This window comes from Gobius niger (assembly GCF_951799975.1).
Source record: "Gobius niger genome assembly, chromosome: 4".
In the NCBI taxonomy this organism is placed as follows: Eukaryota; Metazoa; Chordata; class Actinopteri; order Gobiiformes; family Gobiidae; genus Gobius; species Gobius niger.
The window spans coordinates 42622373-42647521 of NC_136855.1; the positions used below are offsets into that span (position 1 = coordinate 42622373).

Consider the following 25149-nt stretch of genomic DNA (forward strand, 5'->3'; position numbering starts at 1 on the left):
TGTCCGCAGCTAAAACATTTAAATAAAAATGACTTTTATGCCCAACATTTCTTCATTAAAAGTACGGCTTCAGTAAAATGATAATTATGCAACACCTCCTTCTAAATAAGTCATGTTTTCAAAAGCGTTTAAACCTGTCAAATGCACTTTAACATTGAGGGCCTTTCTCACCTAGTTGGAGACTAGTTTGGAGGCTCGTTGGTGGAGACTGGAGTCGCCGCTGGTGATAATGCGAGTCTCCAGAAAGTCTCGGTGAAAACAAACAGGTCTCAAGCAGCTGTGGCCATATTGCAAATGTAGCGAGATGGGGTTAGCTAAGGGAGTTTAGCTGGTTTTAACTTCATTGACAACGCCACACTTGACTTACAGTCAAAGGAACCAAGTTACATTTTCCCCACACAGATTCTAAGGCTGGGAGGTCAGACCAATACACAGTTCTTTACCAAATGTATTACATACTTTAGTGTCTTGTTTTTCTCTCTCAGTAAAAGTTTCACAGTCAGGTTTCACATAGGCTTCCAGATGTCCATTTTATGCAGGTCTCCCCGAGCTACATGAAAAGTCCCCGAAACAAGAAAACAATGTAGTCCCTTCCCCCATGTTACAAACAACAGTGTCCTGCTCACTCGTCCACTTCGTCTGCAGGACCGACGACTGCACGAATGCTTGTGGTTTTCACCGTCCAAATGTCATGAGAGGAGAGGCCGGCCCGACAGCAGAACTTAAAACAACATGTGGGCTACTTCCAAAATACTCCCCACCAGGACAATAGATGCACTTTTTAACTGCATTTTAGATCAAATCCTGGACGGCAGAAAACGTTCTCCAGCTGAACCAGGACAAAACTGAAATGTTAATCATCAAGAGAGAGACTTTTATCCAAACTACAGTCACTGTCTCTGAATCCTCCCTCACAGGTGAAGAACCTGGTGTGATCTTTGACTCTGAGCTGGCGTTTATTCCACACATTAAGAATATCACAAAGATAGTTTTTTACATCTAAAGAACATAGCCAGAGTCGCCCCATTCTCTCTCTAACACGGAGACGCTCATGCAGGCTTTTATCACCACTTGTATCCACTACTGTAATGCCCTGACGAAGACCAGGAGGCGGGGCCACATTACACCTGATGAAGACCAGGAGGCGGGACCACGTTACACCTGATGAAGACCAGGAGGCGGGACTACATTACACCTGATGAAGACCAGGAGGCGGGACCACGTTACACCTGACAAAGACCAGGAGGCGGGGCCACATCACACCTGACAAAGACCAGGAGGCGAGACTACATTACACCTGACGAAGACCAGGGGGCGGGACTACATTACACCTGACGAACACCAGGAGGCGGGACCACATTACACCTGACGAAGACCAGGAGGCGAGACTACATTACACCTGACGAAGACCAGGGGGCGGGACTACATTACACCTGACGAACACCAGGAGGCGGGACCACATTACACCTGACGAAGACCAGGAGGCGGGACCACATTACACCTGACGAAGACCAGGAGGCGGGGCCACATTACACCTGACGAAGACCAGGAGGCGGGACCACATTACACCTGACGAAGACCAGGAGGCGGGACCACATCACACCTGACGAAGACCAGGAGGCGGGGCCACATCACACCTGACAAAGACCAGGAGGCGGGGCCACATCACACCTGACGAAGACCAGGAGGCGGGACCACATTACACCGGTTTGAGAATCGCTGCATTGGCCCCGTGTGTTTCAGGATCGATTTTTGGTCCTTCTTATCTTTCAGAACTGCTTTTACCTCATGAACCTTCACAGCCCCTTCGCTCCTCCTCAGGGCTCTCCTAGTTATTCCTAAATATTACGGCCCTCGCCTCTGGAACCACCTGAGGAGGAGCTCAGACCTGAGGAGGAGCTCAGGGCTGAGGAGGAGCTCAGGGCTGAGGAGGAGCTCAGGGCTGAGGAGGAGCTCAGGGCTGAGGAGGAGCTCAGGGCTGAGGAGGAGCTCAGACCTGCAGAGAACCAGGTGGGCCAAGCAGGAGAGAAGCATAGGGGACTAGTGTTACGCAACACCCGTCTCAAAAGCACCGTTTGTTTTTTATACAGACTTTTTGCAGAAATGACAGTTGGAGGACGACTGAATGACGACAACAGGCCTTTTTTTTATTGTTTCGTGATGCGAGCGCTGGGATCAGGTTGGTTTTGTACGAGAAGACGTTTCTTCTTTCATTACAACGACCTCATCTCATCGTCTGGGATTCAGTTCTTTTTCCTTTCTCCTTCTGTCTGTTCGCTCTGATGCAGCTCCTCAGTCTAAACTTTGACCCAAAAGCAGCCAAACGTTCCCTCAGAGCCGCCATGTTGATGTTTGATGCATAATATTATGGACAGAGTAGATCCTAAATGTGGAGTAAGTAAACTTAAATCCATGTTGCTCCTGTTTAGACTTCATTACTTTCCAAACTCCAACACGGACAGAAACTCCCTGAGATCCCGTTGAGTTCCGTATCAACAAACCCTTCATGATATTGTTAGGGCTGGAAACTGTGGCGTCTCAAACCAAACACTGCGGGGACGTCCTCGGGTGAACTCGGAGTCGAGGTGGTGAAAGTTAAAATGGGAAAAGGGGCATGACAGGTTGCCATGGAGACGATAATAAACCCAGCAGGTCCAGGGCGGTCAGGAGGCCTCACCTGACCACTTCCCTCCCTCCAGCCTGTCCATAACAACGCGCCGAAGAACTGACACCTTCAGCGGGACAAACACACCAGCCTATTGTGGATGTTTTGGTTTAATGAGAGAAATTGCTCAAAACTTGGAACAAAAGAAAAAAACAATCCATAAAAAAGTCGTGGCGTGAGTACAGTAGTAAAAGTCTGAGTGACGGCTGTGAAACATGGGAGGAAACTCTGAAGGAGCTGAAAATCAATCAGCCAAAGCCGTTCATGGTGCGGCTCGACCTTTGACCTGACCTTGTAACACCATCACCCGAGTAAAAACAAAGACATGCGAGTCACACACGATAATGTTCTTCTTTACATCGTCTGATACCAGCTGAAAATATCCTTTGATTTTCTTTGCGGGACACGTGAATAATCGTGGGAACTCGGCTTTTGCAGCGAAACGTCCGAGTCACTTCCTGATATCTCTGGCTCCTTGTGACAAAACGTATTTCTTCAAAGGGACTAGATGCAAGTTAGTAATTTTATACTCACTACTGCCACCTCAGGTCATACGTGTAACTGCAGCTTCTATATTAAAGGGATGTTTCAGGATGTTTGACATAGGGCCTCATTTCCTGGTTATCCAGAGTGTTGCTGATTTCTGGAGACACCAGACTAACCATATAAATGTCTGTGTCGATCAGCTTCGTGGTTGTATAAGCTACGCGGCGGCGGAGTGATCTGCTAGAAAATAGTCCCTCAGAATGCGATCATTCATGTGATGCAGGTCAGTTATATTCCAAACATGACTCTATGGACACAGACATGTATATGGTTAGTCTGGTGTTATCAGTGATTTGCCTCAGGTGCTCTGTGGAGCGGGTCACACTGTGTTTAACGCAGGCTAGCTGATACCATAGACATGCACTAGCCTTGCATTAGCCTAGCGCCACGAAACTCTTCAAATATAAGAACTGCATGAATTACTAAAAAATATATCTTCAGAAATCAGCAACACTCTGGATAACGAGGACATGAGGCCCTATGTCAAACATCCTGAAACATCCCTTTAAGCTCGTGCATGACGGCGCTTCAGACCCGAAGTAACACCTTTCTGACAGGTCTGAGCTCATTCTACACATTAGGACATGGAGGAACATGTAGGGGGAGGAAAATACTTAATTTTAACATTTTTAAACTCTGTATAGTCCCTTTAACACTCTGACATGAAAACTAAGATGTTGTGATGTTGCTTTACAGATGAATCGTTCCATAACCTTTGTGTTACTTACTGAGCCTCGTTTAAATCAGACATGATTATTTAGACCTAATGAGAGAGCAGTGGAATCTGCCCTCAGCTCTGGTGAAGCTGAGACATGCCGGACGTCTGCATTCCTCCGTCAGTATTTAGCCGTTAATCAGAGTCTAAACAAAGCAGTAAACAGCAGCTGTAAATCACAGCTCTGTGTGGTCAGAGCCAAACACGCCACAGAACACGGACTCACACGGACTCACACGGACCCACAGCCGCATCAACGAGTCTATCAACACGCCTGTCACATGTGAGCGGGACATCTTCCTCTGGGCGTTTCAGTTACTCCGGACACAAAGGTATTTCCTGAATGACTTAGAGCGAGGCCTGTGTCCAGATGTGTCCAGATGTGCCCAAGTCTGAGTCGTCATGAAACTTACAAACACGTTAACCTGATCTGCATCCAAACCACAGAGTGTACTGACATTTGAAAGCTAAGACCTTCTAGTTTATGAGCGTAAGATCTGTGTGAGTGAAACAAACTTGCATCACAGTTTCTAACCCTAACCCAGGGTTCCCGGTCTCAGCCAAACCCGGCCAAAAATATCTGAAAACCCGCCCAAAATCCGCAAACATTCAGCGAGACTGGAATTTTCAATGTTTTTACTATTTTCCAGAGTCATGTGCTCCGTCTCCGTCTCTGACTGAGAAAGCAGCTCTGAGAGCCTTGGATTTTATATTTTGTTGTTCTAAAATCTCCCATTGACATAACATGGTCGACACAGCAACACTTACAAAACAAATATTTGCCTCTGTCTATGTCAGTTCCTGTCAGTGTTGATGATGATGCCAAACAATGACGGCTGCGACAAGACAGCATTTCAGACACAACTACTTCTCCTTCCTCCTCTTTATCCTCAAGCAGAACTTCACATTCTGTTGGAGCTTCTCTGAGAAGCAGGTGAGGGCGGGGCTGGGCTCATGGGGCCCTCTCAGGGGGTTTGCAACAGCCCATTGTCGTTGCACCTTGTCACTGCTGCTCATAGATCTAAACAAAATCACAGCAGATCGTCCCTCCCGAGCCGACGATCTGGCAACAGCCCTGCTGGCTCGGGGCCCCCAGGCACCTGCTACGCCTCTGATCTCCAGAGGAGCCAGGCTGATGGTCAGAATCACCTGGCTGGAGGATTCACGTATTGTACATGTTTTTAGTGGTGGGGGAACGGGAGGAAACCTACGCAGACACGGTGAGAACATGCAAACTCCACAGAAGGCCCCGTCCAGGTGGGAATTGAACCCAGGACCGTCAAAGCTGTGAAGCACGAGCACTAACTGCTGTGCCACCATGGAAGGTAAAGATATGCCCTTGGTTTGGTGCAGCTCAGAGCGCCTGAGGAGGTCCTTCCGACCTTCAGAGGAGGAGGAACAGGGAGGGGCATGAGCTGCACTCTGCTCTTCCTCATACTTACTCTGAAGTGTCTTTATAAATATTATGTTTTAGGTTTTGTTCCGGTTTTTAATGTTGTCTTTTTTGTTGCACATGAATTTCATGGGCGACAGTGGCGGCGTTGGAAGAGTGGGTCAGGGGTTTGAATCCTGAAGGTGCACACTGTTGTTGTGTCCTTGGGCAAGACACTTCACCCTCCAGTGTCTGGTGTATGAATGTGAGAGTGAATGGGTGACTGGTGTCTCGGAGTAAAGCGCTCTGGGCCTGGTGAAGGTAAGTTTAAGTGTAATGGTTTTGTTTAGCCCAATATCACAACAGAAGTCTCCTCACAGCTGCACCAAACATTAAGGCAATAAAACAGAGCAATAAATATGACAATTAAAAGTTCTGGTGAATCCAGGCAAATATAATGTCCAATAGGAGGCAGCGATGAGCGGCGTGGGCGTCCCCCGTCCTTAGACTCTCCAGCGCGGCGAGGAAAAACTCACAAACCCGGCAGGAGAAAAGAGAAACCACAGAAGGAGAGATCCACTCCCATGGACGGACAGGCTATAGAGACCCAGGGCCGAAGGATCCCTCAGCAGACGGGCCAAGATCACAGACCGTCCAGTCCTCAGTATCCAGAATGTAGGTTCCTCCGTTCACCCAGGTTCCTCCCGAGGTAGAGAAGCGCTTTATAAGTTTAGACCATTTACTCAAAAGATACAAAGCTGAACTCCAGGCATGTTTGTAGCTGCCCTGAGACAGGCTGTCAGACCTGTGGCTGCCTCTTCAATCGCTACAAGTCACTTAATAAACCCTGTGCAGTCTTTGTGTTTGAGCGCAGACAGACTGACTCTTCGCTGCCCCCTGTGGGCCACATTATGACGAGGTTAAAAGCTCAATAACATCCATCTTACCGACGTTTCCTTTAAAATAAACATGACTCTTTCTGAACATCGACACATTCTGGGACCACTCACTTCCTGCTTTATGAATACTTTACATATTTAGCGCCGCTTTGATCCCGGCTCCAAACATCCTCCTGTGGGACTGCGGACACCAACAGCCACTGGAAACAGACAGGAGTTTAAAAAGAGCCTCCGAAGTCATTGAGCAGATGTGGGACTGAGGAACAAGCCAGCTCTGAGAAACAACAATGATTTTATCTTTAATGACGTTTCACTTGGACTCAAATGTCTGTAGTTTAGTGAATTCGCCAAACCACAACTAAGTTCATCATCTCATCGATCTTTAAAGGAAGGGTTTGTCGTGAATCAACCCCGGAGATCGTGCTTATTCACAATTACGAGAGAAAGAAAGCAGTGCACTCAAAATTACCCACAATGCATCTTGAAAAGGACTGAGCAGCGATGGTTGCCATGAATGAGGCGGAGTGTGTTCTGATCATGTCTTATAGTTATAGAACACCTCCCCTCTCAGATAAACAAACGTAATAATCGAGTCAGTTTCCTTTTTTTTTACTTGGATTTGGTCGTTTTTTCTCAGTCATCCAGGTGAGTGATTCAAACACAAAAGGTTTAAACAAAGCGATTGGAGTCATGTTTATAAAAGAACAAGCGCCAGAGCAGAGGAGTCAAACCTACGGCCGATGAAAGATGATTTTTCAGACCTTCAGGGATCCTAAAGGGGCCGACCAGCTCTCTCCCCATGATTCTGACTCCGCCCCCTCCTTACTGACGTCACAGCCTTGTTGGGACATGGTGGCCGTTCATCAACCATCCACTCCTCCATCCATCTGACCATCCAGGGTCACACGGCCTCATCAGTGAACAAGACTGTCTGAAAATGAGTCTTCATGTATTTCTGAGCCACTGCAGCCGTTTGGTGAACAGGTCTGAGCTCATTCTACACATTAAGACATGGAGGAACATGTAGGGGGAGGAAAATACTTAATTTTAACATTTTTAAACTCCTTATAGTCCCTTTAAGTGATTGCTTTCTGAATAAACTGTTACACCTCTTGAGGTGGGGGAACCAGAGAGCCACTGAAGGGTTTTTAACGGGCTTGCAATAGGGTTGGGAACCACTGCACTAATATACAGTGCGGCACCACAGACAGTGTGAAGCAGACACAGCCACAATGTTCAGTTTCACATTTACATTCATCAGATTCTATGGCAGCAAACCCAAAGAAAATCCCTTCCCTTGTCCTCAATCAAGTCCTAATGAGAGCTCGGGCAGGCCTCCATTAATTAAAGCTTCCACATGAGCTATGGCCGGTCTGTATTCGCTCAAAGTAAAGCAGTGAGACTGAGGCCGGTGTCCTCGTGAGTCTTTTAAACCAGCCCATCCTGCTGTACATACACTCCCTTCAATGTTTCAAACGCTCACACTCCTCTGGTCGCCCTCTGCTTTCTCTGCAGATTTTAAATGGGCCTCGGCCAAGACACACAGAGGGAAAAGTGAGAAGGTTCACCAAACCAGAGCGAGCTTTGCAACTTTCCACACGGAGCTGCAAAGTCTTCCCGGCAGCTTCATCGGCAGCTGCTCGTGCCGCGCTGATGCCTGGCTCCAGCGCCCGCACAAATAAACCCAGACTGGGCCGGACATCTGCAGGAGCCGACCCCACCGACTCCCTCTGCAAAGTACAGGGTTATCTCACGCTGCGGTTTGAAAGTCGTGTCTGAGGAGATGTTCCTGAGACACTCCATCTTGTTTCCTCGTGTTTCTTTAGTTTGGAAACACGTCTACGAAGCCAAGACCAGAATGTGCAGCTCTGTGATTGTGTCGTCAAAACTGCTCGGCCTTCTGGGACTTCGGGCACATTCCGGGCTTTAGCTGCTTGCTTGAGAAACGTCCTCAATCCCAGCTCCTGTGTCTGATAAAGCCCCAGTCAGTCGTTTAAAGCTCAGTGGCTGAACTGTGGAGGTTCTTGGCTTTCAAATGTGTTCATGTGCAGCTTTGTGTAAACCAGGTTCAGCTGCAGAGACTTGTTTAAAGCACCAAGAGCCTCCGACAGACACTCACTTTGCTCCATCAGAGTGTCCTCAAAGGCAGGAAAAAGTAAAACACAATTGTGAGCGACTTCCGCAACCGAGCGATTAATCGAGAGCCAGGACCAAAACAAGGAGAGGCCGAGAGAAAGAGCCCTGAGGAACTACGGGTTTATTTTAGGGCGAAGGGCATAGAACAACAAAAACAAAAGACTGACTGTGTTGTCCTTGTCCTGAAACTGTCAAATCTGCTAATAAACTAGTGATGTGATGTTCACCTCGGTGTTCTCCTCAACCCCACTCTTTCCTTCGAACCCCACGTCAAGCAAATAACCCTGACTGCTTTCTTCCATCTTAAAAACACATCACGACTCCGCCCATCCCTCCCTTTCTCTGCCGCTGAAACACTGATTCATGCCTTCATTACATCTAGAATCGACTACTGCAACAGCGCCCTCTACGGCTCACCATCCAAAACCCTCAATAAACTCCAGTACATCCAGAACTCCGCCGCCCGCCTCCTCACGCACACTCGCTCCCGTGAACACATCACCCCTGTCCTTCAGAACCTCCACTGGCTCCCCGTCCCTCAACAGTTCCAGGTCCTCCTCATCACTTTCAAAGCCCTCCATAATGTGGCCCCTCCAGACCTCACCGACCTGCTCCACCATCACACTCCATCTCGCTCCCTCCGCTCCTCCAACCTCCTGTCCCTCCCCTGTAAGACCAAGCGCCGAACCTGGGGAGACAGAGCCTTCTCCATCGCCGCCCCCGCACTCTGGAACTCACTGGTCCGTGCCTGTTCTGACCTCCTTACCTTCAAGAAAGAACTCAAAACTCACCTCTTTAAAAAGGCTTTTAATATTGAATAACTGTCCTCTATTTTAATGTGCTAATTGTATGTGTGATTTTATTCTTGTTTTCTGTAAAGCTTCTTTGAGTGTCTTGAAAAGCGCTCTACAAATAAAATGTATTATTATTATTATTATGTCGAGCAGCTCTTTCAGTCAACTTTACCCAGAACTTACGCTGAACCAACACAAGGATCAGCCCCACAACCAAACGAACGCTTTCTGCACTGAAGTCAATGCTGAATGCTAAATCGTGATCCGAGCTCTACCTTATATTTACAGTAACAGAGATTAAGGACACTGGTAAGTAGGTAAGTATATTTTGTTTTAGGCGATATCCACACGAAGACAAAATACTTATGTTTTCAGGAACTTTCTTTGTAAGCATGAAGCAGCTCCGTAAATGTTGGACGCACACATTTACTAAGCTGGCTTCATGCTTACAAAGAAAGTTCCTGAAAACATGGGTCGACTCAGGTCCGTGAAAACGGCGCAATTCATTTTCCAAGCCTGTGTGAGGCGCTGTGATGCTAACACTAGTGATGGAAAGATGATGCCCCATGAAGCATTGAAGTAGTAGTAGTAGTAGTTTTATTCGGTCAGTTCATTCCTTTAAACGTAAATACATTTCCAATTCTTTGTGAACAACGTGACCGAAAGGGTTTAGGCTGAAGTGAAAACTTATTAACCTAACCCAGTTTACAGACTTCACCAGAGAAAAACAAAACATTAATAATGAACAATATCAAGAGTCAAACAGAAGAGAAATAATCCTGTATCTGGAGTTAGTCACATAAATTTCAATATTCCAACAAATATGTATATATACATTTGTTTTATGTTCATTTAGTTGAAACTAAATCATGTAATCATTATTTTTTCTTTTTTTTTCTTGCTTTATTCATCCTAAGCTTATATATTCTTGAATTTTAGTAGCTTTAAACAACTTTTTGAAAGTTTTGACTGTTTGGGACAGTTTTAACTGATCTTCCAGGTCGTTCCACAGATTAACTCCTCTTTTTAGTTTTTGCTTTTTTGAAAATAGCAGTTCCTCGGAGGTTAGACTGACTTTTCCTGTGTTCAAAAAGCTCCTGGAGGAGGGAGAAGATCATTATATGCTTTGTGCACTATTACTAATGTGTTTAGATCAACAAGATCATGGATTTTCAGTCGGCTCAGCTCTACAAAGACAGAAATCTGCTTTAGTGATAATTCTTATTGCCTTTTTTTGGAGTAGGAAAATAGGATGAGTATTGGATTCATAATTGTTTCCCCATATTTTCTTTTCTTATATTTGTGCAACTGTGAAGCACTTTGAATTGCCTTGTGTATGAATTGTGCTCTACAAATAAACTTGCCTTGCCTATTTCCAGGCCATAATTTAAGTAAGGAAGCATCACAGCCAATTGCATCACACATGGTTCGAAGCATCGAGGTGCTTTATTTGCTCCACTACGCCATCGTGTCGACAAGAAATGTATCAATCAAATCGATAAAAGTTTATTTATATAGCACTTTAGGACAAAAGTGCTTCTAGATGAACTCAGCACACGCTTCGAAGCCTCGACACGATCGGCACATCGGAAACACAGACGATAGAACAAGATGTAGAGGCGCATGTGCAGTAAACTTTAGTGGAATGTAAAGAGTGAAAATGAAACTGATTCAAGGATTTAGGATCTACAGAAGAGACGAGGAGGAGAGTTTATTCTTCAGACGTTTCAGGAGGTTTACTGAGAACACAAACCACTCTGGGGGGGTGTTTTAATAAGGAAATAGCAAAACAACATGGTTAAAAGCTCCAATAAGTCGATTTTGTCTGATATAGGACAGGGCAAGTTTGCATTGAGGAGGTCGATTTTCTTCATCGCCAAAACACCAAGGGCCGAACCTCAACATTGTGGCCTAAAGTAAAGAACTTTTTTCATCAGCGGTTCCCAAGTCGGGCCCCAACCTTACCCTCGGATGACAGGCCCAAATGACCCAAATAAAACCTTAAATTGTCATATCTCGTACAAAGTATTGTGTTTTCCCACAATTAAACAAGCAGTAGATTTGCCTTTAAATCTGAAATTCCATACAGTTTCAGATGGAACATATTGAAAAAAAGTTTCCCATAGACTCGCGACCCACTGACCCAATTTTTAGGTTCTGACCCACCAGCTGAGATTCACTGTTATACTGTAGGACTGTAATGATGTAACCGGATGTCCCGTGAAGGCAGGCCAGGAGGCATCAAAATAGTGCTCAAAAAAGTGATTTATTTACAAAAAAAACATGAACGATAAAGCAAAACAAAAAGCCTAGGACTTAACCTAAAGGAAACAAAGGAGACGAACAAAAAAAAAACCTGGTGCAGCCTCACTGCAAACTGCTCTCTCAGACCATCTACCCCTCCAGGATTAGTAGGAGTGCCCCACCTCACCCACCTGGAAGCAACCACTTCACAGGGAAGGGAGGTGGGCCAAGTGGTCTTTAACATAACCAAAACAAAACAAAGATAAGCAATAAACAATCACAAACTATACAAACAATAATCAAATCATATTAAAGCAATATACTTGATTACTGGAACCTAAAAAACAATACACAACAAATGAAACATAAGATCCCCCCTTTAAATCAATCCCAGTGCTGCAGCCCAACTCCCCCAGGTGTCACCACTGATCCCCCGCTGAGCTGACAGCACTAAACCAATCAGAACAATCAACTAAACTAGACCATATGACCAAACAATACAAAAAGCAAAATAATTGACCACTCCCACATACAGTGAAAGGAGGGGTGAACTATTTCTTGCATTTTTAGAGTACTGTAAAAGGAATTTGAGCTCTTATTTGCTTAATAATGTTTCTCAAAATCATCTTGAGGGCCAGAGGTTCTGTGCTGGAGGGCCGGATTTGGCCCGCGGGCCTGATGTTGCCTACCCCCGATATAGTACCTTTAAATTTCACTCGGCCAAAGCTGGAGCTACCCTACCAAAGGTGTCGTCACAGTGGACGGTTGTGGGAACAAGGGGTGGACGCCCTCGTTGTTGTCGATATCTTCACCCTTTTGTCAAGAAGCTTTTAGATTTGATTAAAGCGGAACTGGAGAAAATGTGCTCAGCTCAGGTTGTGACTTAAAGGGATGTTTCAGGATGTTTGACATAGGGCCTCATTTCCTCGTTATCCAGAGTGTTGCTGATTTCTGGAGAAATATATTTTTTGTAATTCACGTAGTTCTTATATTTGAAGAGTTTCGTGGCGCTAGGCTAATGCAAGGCTAGTGCATTTCTATGGTATCAGCTAGCCTGCATTAAAAACAGTGTGACCCAGACTAACCATATACATGTCTGTGTCCATAGAATCATGTTTGGAATATAACTGACCTGCATCACGTGAATGATCGCATTTTGAGGAATGTGAAGCTGCTGCTGCTCAAATATAAAGTCTTTTAAATGTAAAATGGTTAAAATGACTCTATGGACACACACATGTATATGGTTAGTCTGGTGTTATAAGTGATTTGCCTCAGGTGTGGAATTGTGAATTACAAAAAAAATATCTCCAGAAATCAGCAACACTCTGGATAACGAGGAAATGTCAAAAATCCTGAAATATCCCTTTAAGAGGTTAAATATCGTTTGTCATCTTATTAAAATGTTATATTAAAAAGAGCCAGTCTTTTGAACGGCTCCCAGAAATGAAGACTCCCAGAAATGTGAGGAACGTGTTAAGAAAGTCAGCGTTAGATTCTGGAGCCCATCCCAGCTCCTGCTCTGTATTTGAAAAGGGGAAAATGGGGTGCAGGTCTTTACAGCGGCCTCTGTCAACAGTCCACAGCTCTCAGGAGCCTGTAAAGCTCCGCTCCCATCGCTCTCCCACTGATCGCAGTAAAAGCGCGGCCTATAAACCCGTCTGCGAGAGTCACCTCTGGAGTTCCTGCAGCCGTGTCGTAGAGATTAACGGCCAGGCGCGCTGAAGTGTAGGATATTTTCTTCCTCCAGGAGGTTAAAGTCTTTCTGGCTCCTGCGCCTGGGAACATGTGGTTTCAGCCTCGCCGTGTATTTACGCTGGCCGTTGGAGAGGCCGAGCCAAAACGCCAGAATGTCTCAAACTGTATCGTCCAGTGTGGAGCGGCGTCCAGAGAACACAACAGTCATGGAAACGCACAGGATCAGTGGACTCTTCAGGCACTTTTGGACTCTTTTAGCTGAATCCGCCGTTTCCACATCAAAAACAAACCCGGAGTCAGGGCTGAGGGATTTTGAATAATGTGTAATTATGATTTCAGTTTTCTCATACAGTCGGGACTTCATTTGGAAAAGAAAAAGAGGCGAGTGATAGTTAGTCCTGAGAACCAACACATCTGACAGTGATCTTTCCCCCTGGGTCTTCTGTCTGTGCACAAACTGCTGCGCCTCCAGTCACCATGATCACCCACATCGGGCTCATCTCGGACGGCGATGCCCATCTCCATCGTGGACTTCACCATCACCCAGGACAAGCTCAAATGGGAGCCGACCATCAGCTCCCTCATCAAGAAGGCCCAGCAGAGGATGTTCTTCCTGCGGCAGCTGAGGAAACTTAAGCTGCCTACGAAGATGCTGGTGCAGTTCTACACGGCCATCATCGAGTCCATCCTCACTTCCTCCATCCCCATGTGGTCCATCCTCTCCTCCATCACCGTGTGGTTCATCCTCTCCTCCTCCATCCTCTCCTCCTCCATCACTGTGTGGTCCATCCTCTCCTCCTCCATCCCCGTGTGGTTCATCCTCTCCTCCTCCATCCCTGTGTGGTCCATCCTCTCCTCCTCCGTCACCGTGCGGTTCCGCATTGAGCTGCTGAGAAGCTGATTGGCTCTGAGCTCTATCTCTCCAGGACCTGTTCACCTCCAGGACACGGGGCGTGTGGGTCGGATCACTGCTGACCCTTCTCACCCTGGACACGGACTGTTCACCCCTCTCCCCTCAGGCAGGAGGCTACGGTCCATACAGACCCATTCCTCTGCCATCAGACTGAAGAACAATAACAAGACAACTCTTTATCAGAGTCATGAACATAATAACCTGTTTGCTCTGTTCTCTTGTGGTTTGTCAGTGTGGACGACCACATACCTACAAACACATGGATTAGCAGAGGACGACTCCAGGGAGGTCTGACCTGGAATAATCCAGACTCAGAGTCAGAGTCAGAGTCGGCATCAGTTACTGGGGCTGGAACGATCCACGATCCCGATACTCAGGGGCCGATCTGATACATATCGCAAAATAAGAAAGTGCTAAAAGTGATCTGTTTACCGTAAATTGTGTAAAAAGTCATGTGTCTAAAGTTATAAACCAAAAGCCATTTGACATTTACTGAAGTGTTAAGATTGAAAAGTGCAGTAACACAAAAGTATCCAATGCAGTGTCACCGTTACTGGAAAACAAAACTGTGTGTGAAAAAAATGCCTCCAAACACAAGTATTGAAAGTATTGCGATACTTGATAAAGTATCAATACTTGGTATTGCAGCACAAAGTATTGCGATCCAAGTCCGATCCGATATTTTGTCCCAGCCCTGTCAGTTACATTTCCAGAGCAGAACAAACATACGTAAACAGGAAGTGGAGTGAACCAATCAGCGAAGGTCGGGTGTGTGTTATTGTCGCATTGTTATTTTCTACATTTATGAATCACTGTCGATGTTTTTAGAAAAAGCTCTTGCTCGACTGTGCGCCATCCGAGTCATGCTGCTCACGAACAACACATGACCGCAAATAAAATGTGATTGCACAGATTTTCGTTTGAGTTTGGCAGGAGCCAAGTGATGCTAAAACTCTGGGTAAAATTCTCAAGCTGAATCCATCCATGGCCGACATGTAGAATCCAGCTGCTGCTGCTGGACCGTGTTGAAAGAAGCAGATGTTTTGATAGAAACTGTAGAACTGGTGAGCGTCGCTATTGTTAGTTTAGTTTTCATTCCTAGCCTCGTCGCTGCCATTTGTTTACATGTATCAGTTAGCATTGGGTATTAAGACGTTTGTCACTTAAAATTCTCAACAAAATGAAATGATGGTAAATGGTCTAAACTTATTAAGCACTTTTCCACCTACATTAGTCACTCAAAGCGCTTTACAGCAAGGATCCACTCACCCATTCATGCTCTCATTCATACACCAGTGTACGCAGACACTGGGGGCAATGTGGGTGAAGTGTCTTGCCCAAGGACACAACGACAGTGTGCACTTTCAGGAGGTGGGATTTGAACCCCGACCTTCCGATCACGAGACGACCTGCTCTACCATCAAAGCCAAATGAATAGTTAGATGTTTACTGTTTGTACTGGACACATGAATATACTTGGAGGCATTTTAAACATTGATGCTTTGAATTCTGCCGGCACTTTGTTCATGAAGGCGACACAGACAGTGTTTATCATGGTCCATTTCTAATCCTTGAGTAGTTTATATTGTAGGTTAGAGCCTCATACAGTCCAGGCATTTGGCTCTGAATATTGCAGACAACAAATATAGTATTGTTTCACAGTGCTATCGAAATTGGTATTGAGTGTTGAGGGTTTGAAATTTTCGTGACAACAACGCACACGTTCCCTGGGACACAAACAAGGAAATAACACGTAAAGCAAGAAGAATCGTGTTTCAGTCTTCCTCTCATGCAGACGACCTCTGACCCGAGGCGTTACAAAACTCACATCCCAATCACATTCTTCCAGCTGCTTTCTCGGATCTGCTTCCATTTGCATCGACAAGGCCGACGTGTGCATCATCGCCGCGGCTCACTCAGATTCCACAGTCTGCCCAAATATTTACAGAAGACACGTCCTCTCCTCCCTTCTCCAGAATGCGAGGCCGACCGACGAACAAACCGAAGACGGATTCACTCGTGCAAACTTCCTCCACGCGGCCGAAGCCAGAAACAAAAAAGAAAAACAAATGCTTCTCTCGTTACTCCGGGCTTTACGCTCCTCTCCGCGCTTTACTGTCCTCTCCGGGTTTTTATCGTACGCTCTCCGGGCTTTACTGTCCTCTCCGGGTTTGTATCATACGCTCTCCGGGCTTTACTCTCCTCTCTGGGTTTGTATCGTACGCTCTCCGGGCTTTACGGTCCTCTCCGGGTTTGTATCGTACGCTCTCCGGGCTTTACTGTCCTCTCCGGGTTTGTATCGTACGCTCTCCGGGCTTTACGCTCCTCTCCGGGTTTGTATCGTACGCTCTCCGGGCTTTACGGTCCTCTCCGGGTGTGGATCGTACGGTCCTCTCCGGGTTTGTATCGTACACTCTCCGGGCTTTACTGTCCTCTCCGGGTTTGTATCGTACACTCTCCGGGCTTTACGCTCCTCTCCGGGTTTGTATCGTACACTCTCCGGGCTTTACGGTCCTCTCCGGGTTTGAATCATACGCTCTCCGGGCTTTACGGTCCTCTCCGGGTGTGGATCGTACGGTCCTCTCCGGGTTTGTATCGTACACTCTCCGGGCTTTACTGTCCTCTCCGGGTTTGTATCGTACACTCTCCGGGCTTTACGCTCCTCTCCGGGTTTGTATCGTACGCTCTCCGGGCTTTACTGTCCTCTCCGGGTTTGTATCGTACGCTCTCCGGGCTTTACGGTCCTCTCCGGGTTTGTATCGTACACTCTCCGGGCTTTACTGTCCTCTCCGGGTTTGTATCGTACGCTCTCCGGGCTTTACGCTCCTCTCCGGGTTTGTATCGTACGCTCTCCGGGCTTTACAGTCCTCTCCGGGTTTGGATCGTACGCTCTCCGGGCTTTACTCTCCTCTCCGGGTTTGTATCGTGCACTCTCCGGGCTTTATGGTCCTCTCTGGGTTTGTATCGTACGCTCTCCGGGCTTTACGCTCCTCTCCAGGTTTGTATATGTACGCTCTCTGGGCTTTACGGTCCTCTCCGGGTTTGTATCGTACTCTCTCCGGGCTTTACTGTCCTCTCCGGGTTTGTATCGTACACTCTCCGGGCTTTACTGTCCTCTCCGGGTTTGTATCGTACGCTCTCCGGGCTTTACGGTCCTCTCCAGGTTTGTATCGTACGCTCTCCGGGCTTTACGGTCCTCTCCAGGTTTGTATCGTACGCTCTCCGGGCTTTACGGTCCTCTCCAGGTTTGTATCGTACGCTCTCCGGGCTTTACTGTCCTCTCCGGGTTTGTATCGTACGCTCTCCGGGCTTTACGGTCCTCTCCGGGTTTGTATCGTACACTCTCCGGGCTGTATGGTCCTCTCCGGGTTTGTATCGTACGCTCTCCGGGCTTTATGCTCCTCTCCGGGTTTGTATCGTACGCTCTCCGGGCTTTACGGTCCTCTCTGGGTTTGTATCATACACTCTCCGGGCTTTATGCTCCTCTCTGGGTTTGGATCCGTATTCTCTCCGGGCTTTATGCTCCTCTCTGGGTTTGTATCGTTCGCTCTCTCGCTCTGTCCCTCATCGCGTCCGTGTGAGGAGCTGCTAAAACCATCTCACCGGCGCCGACCGCAGGCTTGGACCGGCTCCAGCACTTCTGAGCTTCAGTAGGAACAGATCGGATCGGCTTTCGTTTCACAGAGCGAGAGCCGGGGACCAATGAGAGCGCAGGGACGACGCGTCTCTCAACAGAGCCACTGAAATCAGGGTTTTCACCGTCGCCGACCGAGTCCCGGGTCAGAAGGTCGAGGGGATGATGTCACCGGGTCAGAAGGTCGAGGGGATGATGTCACCAGGTCAGAAGGTCGAGGGGATGATGTCACCGGGTCAGAAGGTCGAGGGGATGATGTCACCGGGTCAGAAGGTCGAGGGGATGATGTCACCGGGTCAGAAGGTCGAGGGGATGATGTCACCGGGTCAGAAGGTCGAGGGGATGATGTCACCGGGAAAGAAGGTCGAGGGGATGATGTCACCGGGTCAGAAGGTCGAGGGGATGATGTCACCAGGTCAGAAGGTCGAGGGGATGATGTCACCAGGTCAGAAGGTCGAGGGGATGATGTCACCGGGTCAGAAGGTCGAGGGGATGATGTCACCAGGTCAGAAGGTCCAGGGGATGATGTCACCGGGTCAGAAGGTCCAGGGGATGATGTCACCGGGTCAGAAGGTCGAGGGGATGATGTCACCGGGTCAGAAGGTCGAGGGGATGATGTCACCGGGTCAGAAGGTCGAGGGGATGATGTCACCGGGTCAGAAGGTCGAGGGGATGATGTCACCGGGTCAGAAGGTCGAGGGGATGATGTCACCAGGTCAGAAGGTCGAGGGGATGATGTCACCGGGTCAGAAGGTCCAGGGGATGATGTCACCGGGTCAGAAGGTCCAGGGGATGATGTCACCGGGTCAGAAGGTCGAGGGGATGATGTCACCGGGTCAGAAGGTCGAGGGGATGATGTCACCGGGTCAGAAGCTCATTCATGAGAGACAGGAGCCGCCTCGGTTTAGTTTTGACCTCCTTTAGTTCTGGTGTCGTCCTGGTTACTGTTGGTTTAGTCTTTCCATTTTTCCAGAGCTCTTCTCATACATGATACGGTTATTACTTTTAGCTCAACAAGATAAAAGAAGATTCAATAAAGCTGGTCACAAACGTGAATGAAAAAGAATGTCTATTAAAATGGTTTACGTTTATGTTGCATAAAGCAATCATTCATTTACAGGGCTGCCACTAGCAGTTACTTTGGTAACGGATTCATCTGCAGATTTTTACGATGAAACGCTGAGTATTATAAGGGAGTAAACTTTAAGTAACAGTCAGTAGGAGGCACTTCATGTTTTAAAACAACACTACTTGTTCTCCTCAAAGCTGCACACGAACACAAGCACAAGTTTGTGTGAACAGGCCATTCCTCGTTTGAAAAAACCTACAGAGGTCAGCCACTGAGCTTTAATGGCACTATACAGGGTTTAAAAATGTTAAAATCATGTATTTTCCTCCCCCTACACGCTCCAGTTCGCCACAACTGCCTCTAAAATAAAATAAAATAAAAAAATACTTATATTTATCACAAAAATGAGTGCTCCATAGTGGTAGAGGAACTATATATCATAAAAATGCCTATACTTTACTTTGGAATGGCTAAAATAGCAGATACAGATCCTTTAAATGATCTGAGGCTCTTTCTAACCGTCAGTGGAAGTTTTGGATGATTTTATTCTCTTTTTTTCCTTTTTATTTTGTCATATTTTAGTCGACGGCAATATCTGGACATTTTAGTCTCATAAACAACTTTTACTTCAGTTTTAGTCCAGTTTTAGGTAGAAAAACAACAACACATTGACTAAAAGCTTGATGAAATATTCGAACCACTGAGCCGCCATCTAAATCCTAAAACACACTTGAGTAAATGAACTGTTTCCTGACAGTGGCAGAGCGGCAGCAGGACGGTCCCAGGTTCAGATCCCAGCACACACAGGGCTTTCTTTACATGTTCTCCCTGTGCCTAAAACATGTACACTGGTCTGACCCTCCGCCTCTTTGTGAAGTCCGGGTCAAATGCAGAAAACAAATGTCCTCACGGAGACGCTGAGAATAATCCGTCTCCGGACCATTAGACGACACAATATTCAGTTGGAATCCCGTAATGAAATCTCCAGACTCGGCCGTTTTAACTGCAGCAGCCTTACAAGAAGTTTCCAGTTAAAAGTACCTATTAAAATGCTATTATTAACTACAGAGTATGCAATAAGATGGAGCAGAAACTTTACACCGCGCACAGACTGGGCTCGCAAAATACAACCCGAGAAACTGCACTTTACTCCAAAACTCCAGACAAATGAGCAAATATCTGAAGGAAATACGACTGCAGCGGCTGCACGGAGTGAAAACTGATTTAAGCTTTGGCTTCGAGCAAATTCATCAGCGAAACTAAGACAAAAATGGGCAAAATCTGTCATTTCCAAAGAAAACTCGATATCTGAAACTGTAAACCATATGTTAAAGGTCCCGGGTTCGATTCCTGTGCCAGAGTTTCCCTCCCCGTGTCTGGATGGGTTTCCTCCGAAAGCTTCGGGCTCCCCCATCAAGCAAAAACATGCACAATAGGTCCATCCAGCGAAAAGAAACTCAACAGTATTTCAGTATTATCGTAAAAAAAAAAAATAACCTGTTTTTGATTATAATTCACTTTATGGTGACAAGTAAACAAGCAGCAACCCCCCCCTCTCTTGGTACAGCTGTGTTTTCCTTTTTCTGTGAGCTGCATTTCTGTTTCTGCTCCACAATTTTTTAATGCAGAGAGTCCATAATGCTTCTGAAGAAGCAGCTTTTTAAAAGTAAACAAACAGCAGCTCTTAGAAACAGACGGCACCTCTGGACTCGCCCATATATGGTCATGTTTGAAAACAGTTAAGGGGGAAAACAAGTCTAGTTATTCAAAAACTACTTTAACAAACGCTGAAATATGAATATAGATACAGACGCATCTCGTCATAGAAGGGGGCGTGGCTTCGCCGAGGGGGAAAATATAATCTTTTGGGAAACACAATTGTTCCCTCTTTTTAGCCATTTTCTGGTGGAAAATAAACTTATTTATCACATGTAAATAAAGTCAGGTGTAAATCGGGCCCATATGGATATTTTCTCACAGCAGATTGTTCAGTAAAAGTGAAAAAACGGCAGTTTTAGCTAGCGCTAGCTAACCTTTAGCATTAGCCCGATGCTAACATGAAGCGTTCTGTTAGCATTCTCCATTTTTTTTGATGTATTTATGGGCTGTTGAACCACTTTGCTCCTCCCCATGTCTTTCAAAAATGACCATATATGGGCGATTCCAGAGATGCCGTCTGTATCTATCTCTGGACTCGCCCATATATGGTCATTTTTGAAAACAGTTAAGGGGGAAAACAATTTTGAAAAAATCTAAATTTTCTCTAATTATTGAAAAACTACTTTAACAAACGCTGAATTATGAATAAAGTTTCTACTAAAGAAAGACAGAAAGACGTGGGGAGGAGCAAAGTGGTTCAACAGCCCATAATTGCATAAATAATGAAGAATGCTAACATGTTGCTTCAAGTTAGCATCGTGCTAGTGCTAACTGCTAGCTAGCACTAGCTACGACTGCTGTTTTTTCGCTTCTACAGAACAATCTGCTGTGAGAAAATATATATATGAGCCCGATTTTGACTTGACTTTATTTGTTTGTGATAAATAAGTTTAGATTTTGCCAGAAAATGGTTAAAAAGTGAAAGATTCTGTTCCCCCTCTGCGAGGCCACGCCCCCTTCTATGACGAGATGCGTCTGTGTCTATGAGCTAAAGACATTTCTTCTTCTGAGACACTGAAGAGGCACCAAGAGCCTCCCCTGCAGGACACAGGAGGCGTCACAAGAGGAGCTACAGGAAACAAGGAAGGGACAAACGAGGAGGTATTCGGGCAAGACTCACAGCTAAGCCACACAAGCCTTCATTCAATAGTGTTCTGACTAATGTCCGTTTACTGGAGAATCAAACAGATGAACTGCTGAGCTCTTCAGAACATGGTGGAAACTGTTGTGGAGCGGAGGGAGCTGCGCAGGAGGAAGACGAAGGAGGTGGAGCTGATCAGTGCAGGACACCACGCTCTGAAACAGGGACAAACCCAGGAGGCCCCGTTTCAGAGGAGACTGAAGGCAGTGCAGGACACCACGCTCTGAAACAGGGACGAACCCAGGAGGCGCCGTTTCAGAGGAGACTGAGGGCAGTGCAGGACACCACGCTCTGAAACAGGGACAAACCCAGGAGGCGCTGCCCCGTTTCAGAGGAGACTGAGGGCAGTGCAGGACACCACGCTCTGAAACAGGGACAAACCCAGGAGGCCCCGTTTCAGAGGAGACTGAGGCAGTGCAGGACACCACGCTCTGAAACAGGGACAAACCCAGGAGGCTCCGTTTCAGAGGAGACTGAGGGCAGTGCAGGACACCACGCTCTGAAACAGGACGAACCCAGGAGGCTCCGTTTCAGAGGAGACTGAGGGCAGTGCAGGACACCACGCTCTGAAACAGGGACGAACCCAGGAGGCTCCGTTTCAGAGGAGACTGAGGGCAGTGCAGGACACCACGCTCTGAAACAGGGACGAACCCAGGAGGCGCCGTTTCAGAGGAGACTGAGGGCAGTGCAGGACACCACGCTCTGACACAGGGACAAACCCAGGAGACGCTGCCCCGTTTCAGAGGAGACTGAGGGCAGTGCAGGACACCACGCTCTGAAACAGGACGAACCCAGGAGGCTCCGTTTCAGAGGAGACTGAGGGCAGTGCAGGACACCACGCTCTGAAACAGGGACGAACCCAGGAGGCTCCGTTTCAGAGGAGACTGAGGGCAGTGCAGGACACCACGCTCTGAAACAGGGACGAACCCAGGAGGCGCCGTTTCAGAGGAGACTGAGGGCAGTGCAGGACACCACGCTCTGAAACAGGGACGAACCCAGGAGGCGCCGTTTCAGAGGAGACTGAGGGCAGTGCAGGACACCACGCTCTGAAACAGGGACGAACCCAGGAGGCCCCGTTTCAGAGGAGACTGAGGCAGTGCAGGACACCACGCTCTGAAACAGGGACGAACCCAGGAGGCGCCGTTTCAGAGGAGACTGAGGCAGTGCAGGACACCACGCTCTGAAACAGGGACAGACCCAGGAGACGCTGCCCCGTTTCAGAGGAGACTGAGGGCAGTGCAGGACACCACGCTCTGAAACAGGGACGAACCCAGGAGGCGCCGTTTCAGAGGAGACTGAGGCAGTGCAGGACACCACGCTCTGAAACAGGGACAAACCCAGGAGGCGCTGCCCCGTTTCAGAGGAGACTGAGGGCAGTGCAGGACACCACGCTCTGAAACAGGACGAACCCAGGAGGCGCCGTTTCAGAGGAGACTGAGGCAGTGCAGGACACCACGCTCTGAAACAGGGACAGACCCAGGAGACGCTGCCCCGTTTCAGAGGAGACTGAGGGCAGTGCAGGACACCACGCTCTGAAACAGGGACGAACCCAGGAGGCTCCGTTTCAGAGGAGACTGAGGGCAGTGCAGGACACCACGCTCTGAAACAGGGACGAACCCAGGAGGCGCTGCCCCGTTTCAGAGGAGACTGAGGGCAGTGCAGGACACCACGCTCTGAAACAGGGACGAACCCAGGAGGCGCTGCCCCGTTTCAGAGGAGACTGAGGGCAGTGCAGGACACCACGCTCTGAAACAGGGACGAACCCAGGAGGCGCTGCCCCGTTTCAGAGGAGACTGAGGCAACATGCGGCTCAGGACTAACAGCTGAACTCTATAAAGCACTGACTCACAGTGAAAGGTTTCAATATCAGTGTTTATGCTTCATCTTTAAAGGGACTATACGGAGTTTAAACATGTTAAAATAAGTATTTTCATCCCCCACATGTTCCAACAATGTCCTAATGTGTAGAATAAGTTCAGACCTGGTCAGTCTCTGAATATAGACGCTGCAGTTACACGTATGACCTGAGGTGGCAGTAGTGAACATAAACATGACCAACATTCATCTAGTCTCTTTAACACAACTAGATAATAATAAATCTGACTTCATAGATAGTTTTCTAAATACTTTGGCTGTTTGTGCAGAAATGAAGGACTCAGTCACGAGACAACAAAAGGTCGGAATCCACCAGGTGTTCTGACCATCAGCCTCTCCACATCTGGAGACGGGCACAGCAGCATCGAAAGGATGGGGATAAATTCCACTGTAGCTGTTGTATAATAACAAATCTTTTCAAACATTTCAAACATTTTCAAATCTTTGTGATATATAGAGATATAGAGAAGTGAAAGTAAAGTACAGGTCAAAGGTTGAGTGAAGTAAAAATTCCAGTTCAGGGGGAATAAGCCGATTACAGACTTTGAAGTTCGATATATTGAGCCAAGAAAATATTGCAATAAATGTATTTGAAGACCTTATCCCTAACACCATCTTACATCACAAAAATAAAGTATTACATTAGAAAAATGTGTTAAATTACACTGATATTTATCTGTGATTTATGGAACAATAAGTGGATCCTGATGATGGCGTCCGAGGCGGGAAGAGCAGTCGCACAGTCATCCATCATATTGTGATATATGTTATTGTAAAGGCGCATGTCTTAGATAAGTTCATATATTAATGTCAGACCACGCAGAGTTACACATTACCATGGAGGATAAATCAATACGATGGAAAAGTCAGGTTACATCAAAGTCATGGTGCTCAGAGGTTTAAAGGTTCCAGAAGTGATAAAGAAAGTTCCTGGACTCACCGAGGCTCTGGCTGCAGATCCACAGCAGCGAGACGTACAGATACTCCATGTGTCGTCCGTGTGTATGTCCAAAAGCTCTGACGGGACAGAGAGGTAAAGCTCCCTCTCTCTGACGGGACAGAGAGTTAAAGTTCCCTCTCTCTGACGGGACAGAGAGTTAAAGTTCCCTCTCTCTGACGGGACAGAGAGTTAAAGTTCCCTCTCTCTGACGGGACAGGCACCGGAGGCAGAGGAGAGTTGAAGCTCCCTCTCTCTGACGGGGCAGAGACTTAAAGCTCCCTCTCTCAGACGGGACAGAGAGTTAAAGTTCCCTCTCTCTGACGGGACAGAGAGTTAAAGCTCCCTCTCTCAGACGGGACAGAGAGTTAAAGTTCCCTCTCTGACGGGACAGAGAGTTAAAGTTCCCTCTCTGACGGGACAGGCACCGGAGTCAGAGCACAGAGGAGAGTTAAAGTTCCCTCTCTGACGGGACAGGCAGAGTTAAAGTTCCCTCTCTCTGACGGGACAGGCACTGGAGGGAGAGTTAAAGTTCCCTCTCTGACGGAGCGCAGTGAAAGCATGGCCTTATGTGAGCGCAGGAGGAGGGACTGGGAGCAGGAGGAGGGCCCCGAAAAACTCTCACACACTTCACCCTCGCTGGCTCCTGCCCAGGGTTTAGGAATCAAAGGCAGTGCTACTGCTACTACTTTTACTCTGCAACTTTTGAAAGATTAATATCACATTTTTCCACCTACATCAGGCACTCAAAGCACCAAGGAACCATTCACTCTCTCATTCACACACCAGTGTACACAGACACTGGAGGCCAGGAGGGTGAAGTGTCTTGCCCAAGGACACAACACCAGCGTG

At 47.2% G+C, this 25149-nt stretch overlaps 1 protein-coding gene across 1 annotated transcript in view; it reads right to left on the minus strand.

The window, feature by feature from the left end:
* The window catches only part of itga11a (integrin, alpha 11a), a 163710-nt gene extending 139327 nt beyond the window's left edge, over positions 1-24383 (minus strand). The window contains exon 1 of the mRNA XM_079554675.1: positions 24301-24383. Coding sequence (XP_079410801.1) covers positions 24301-24349 — 49 coding nt within the window. The 5' untranslated portion in view covers positions 24350-24383. The remainder of the gene's footprint in view (positions 1-24300) is intronic.
* Between the last annotated feature and the right edge of the window lie 766 nt (positions 24384-25149).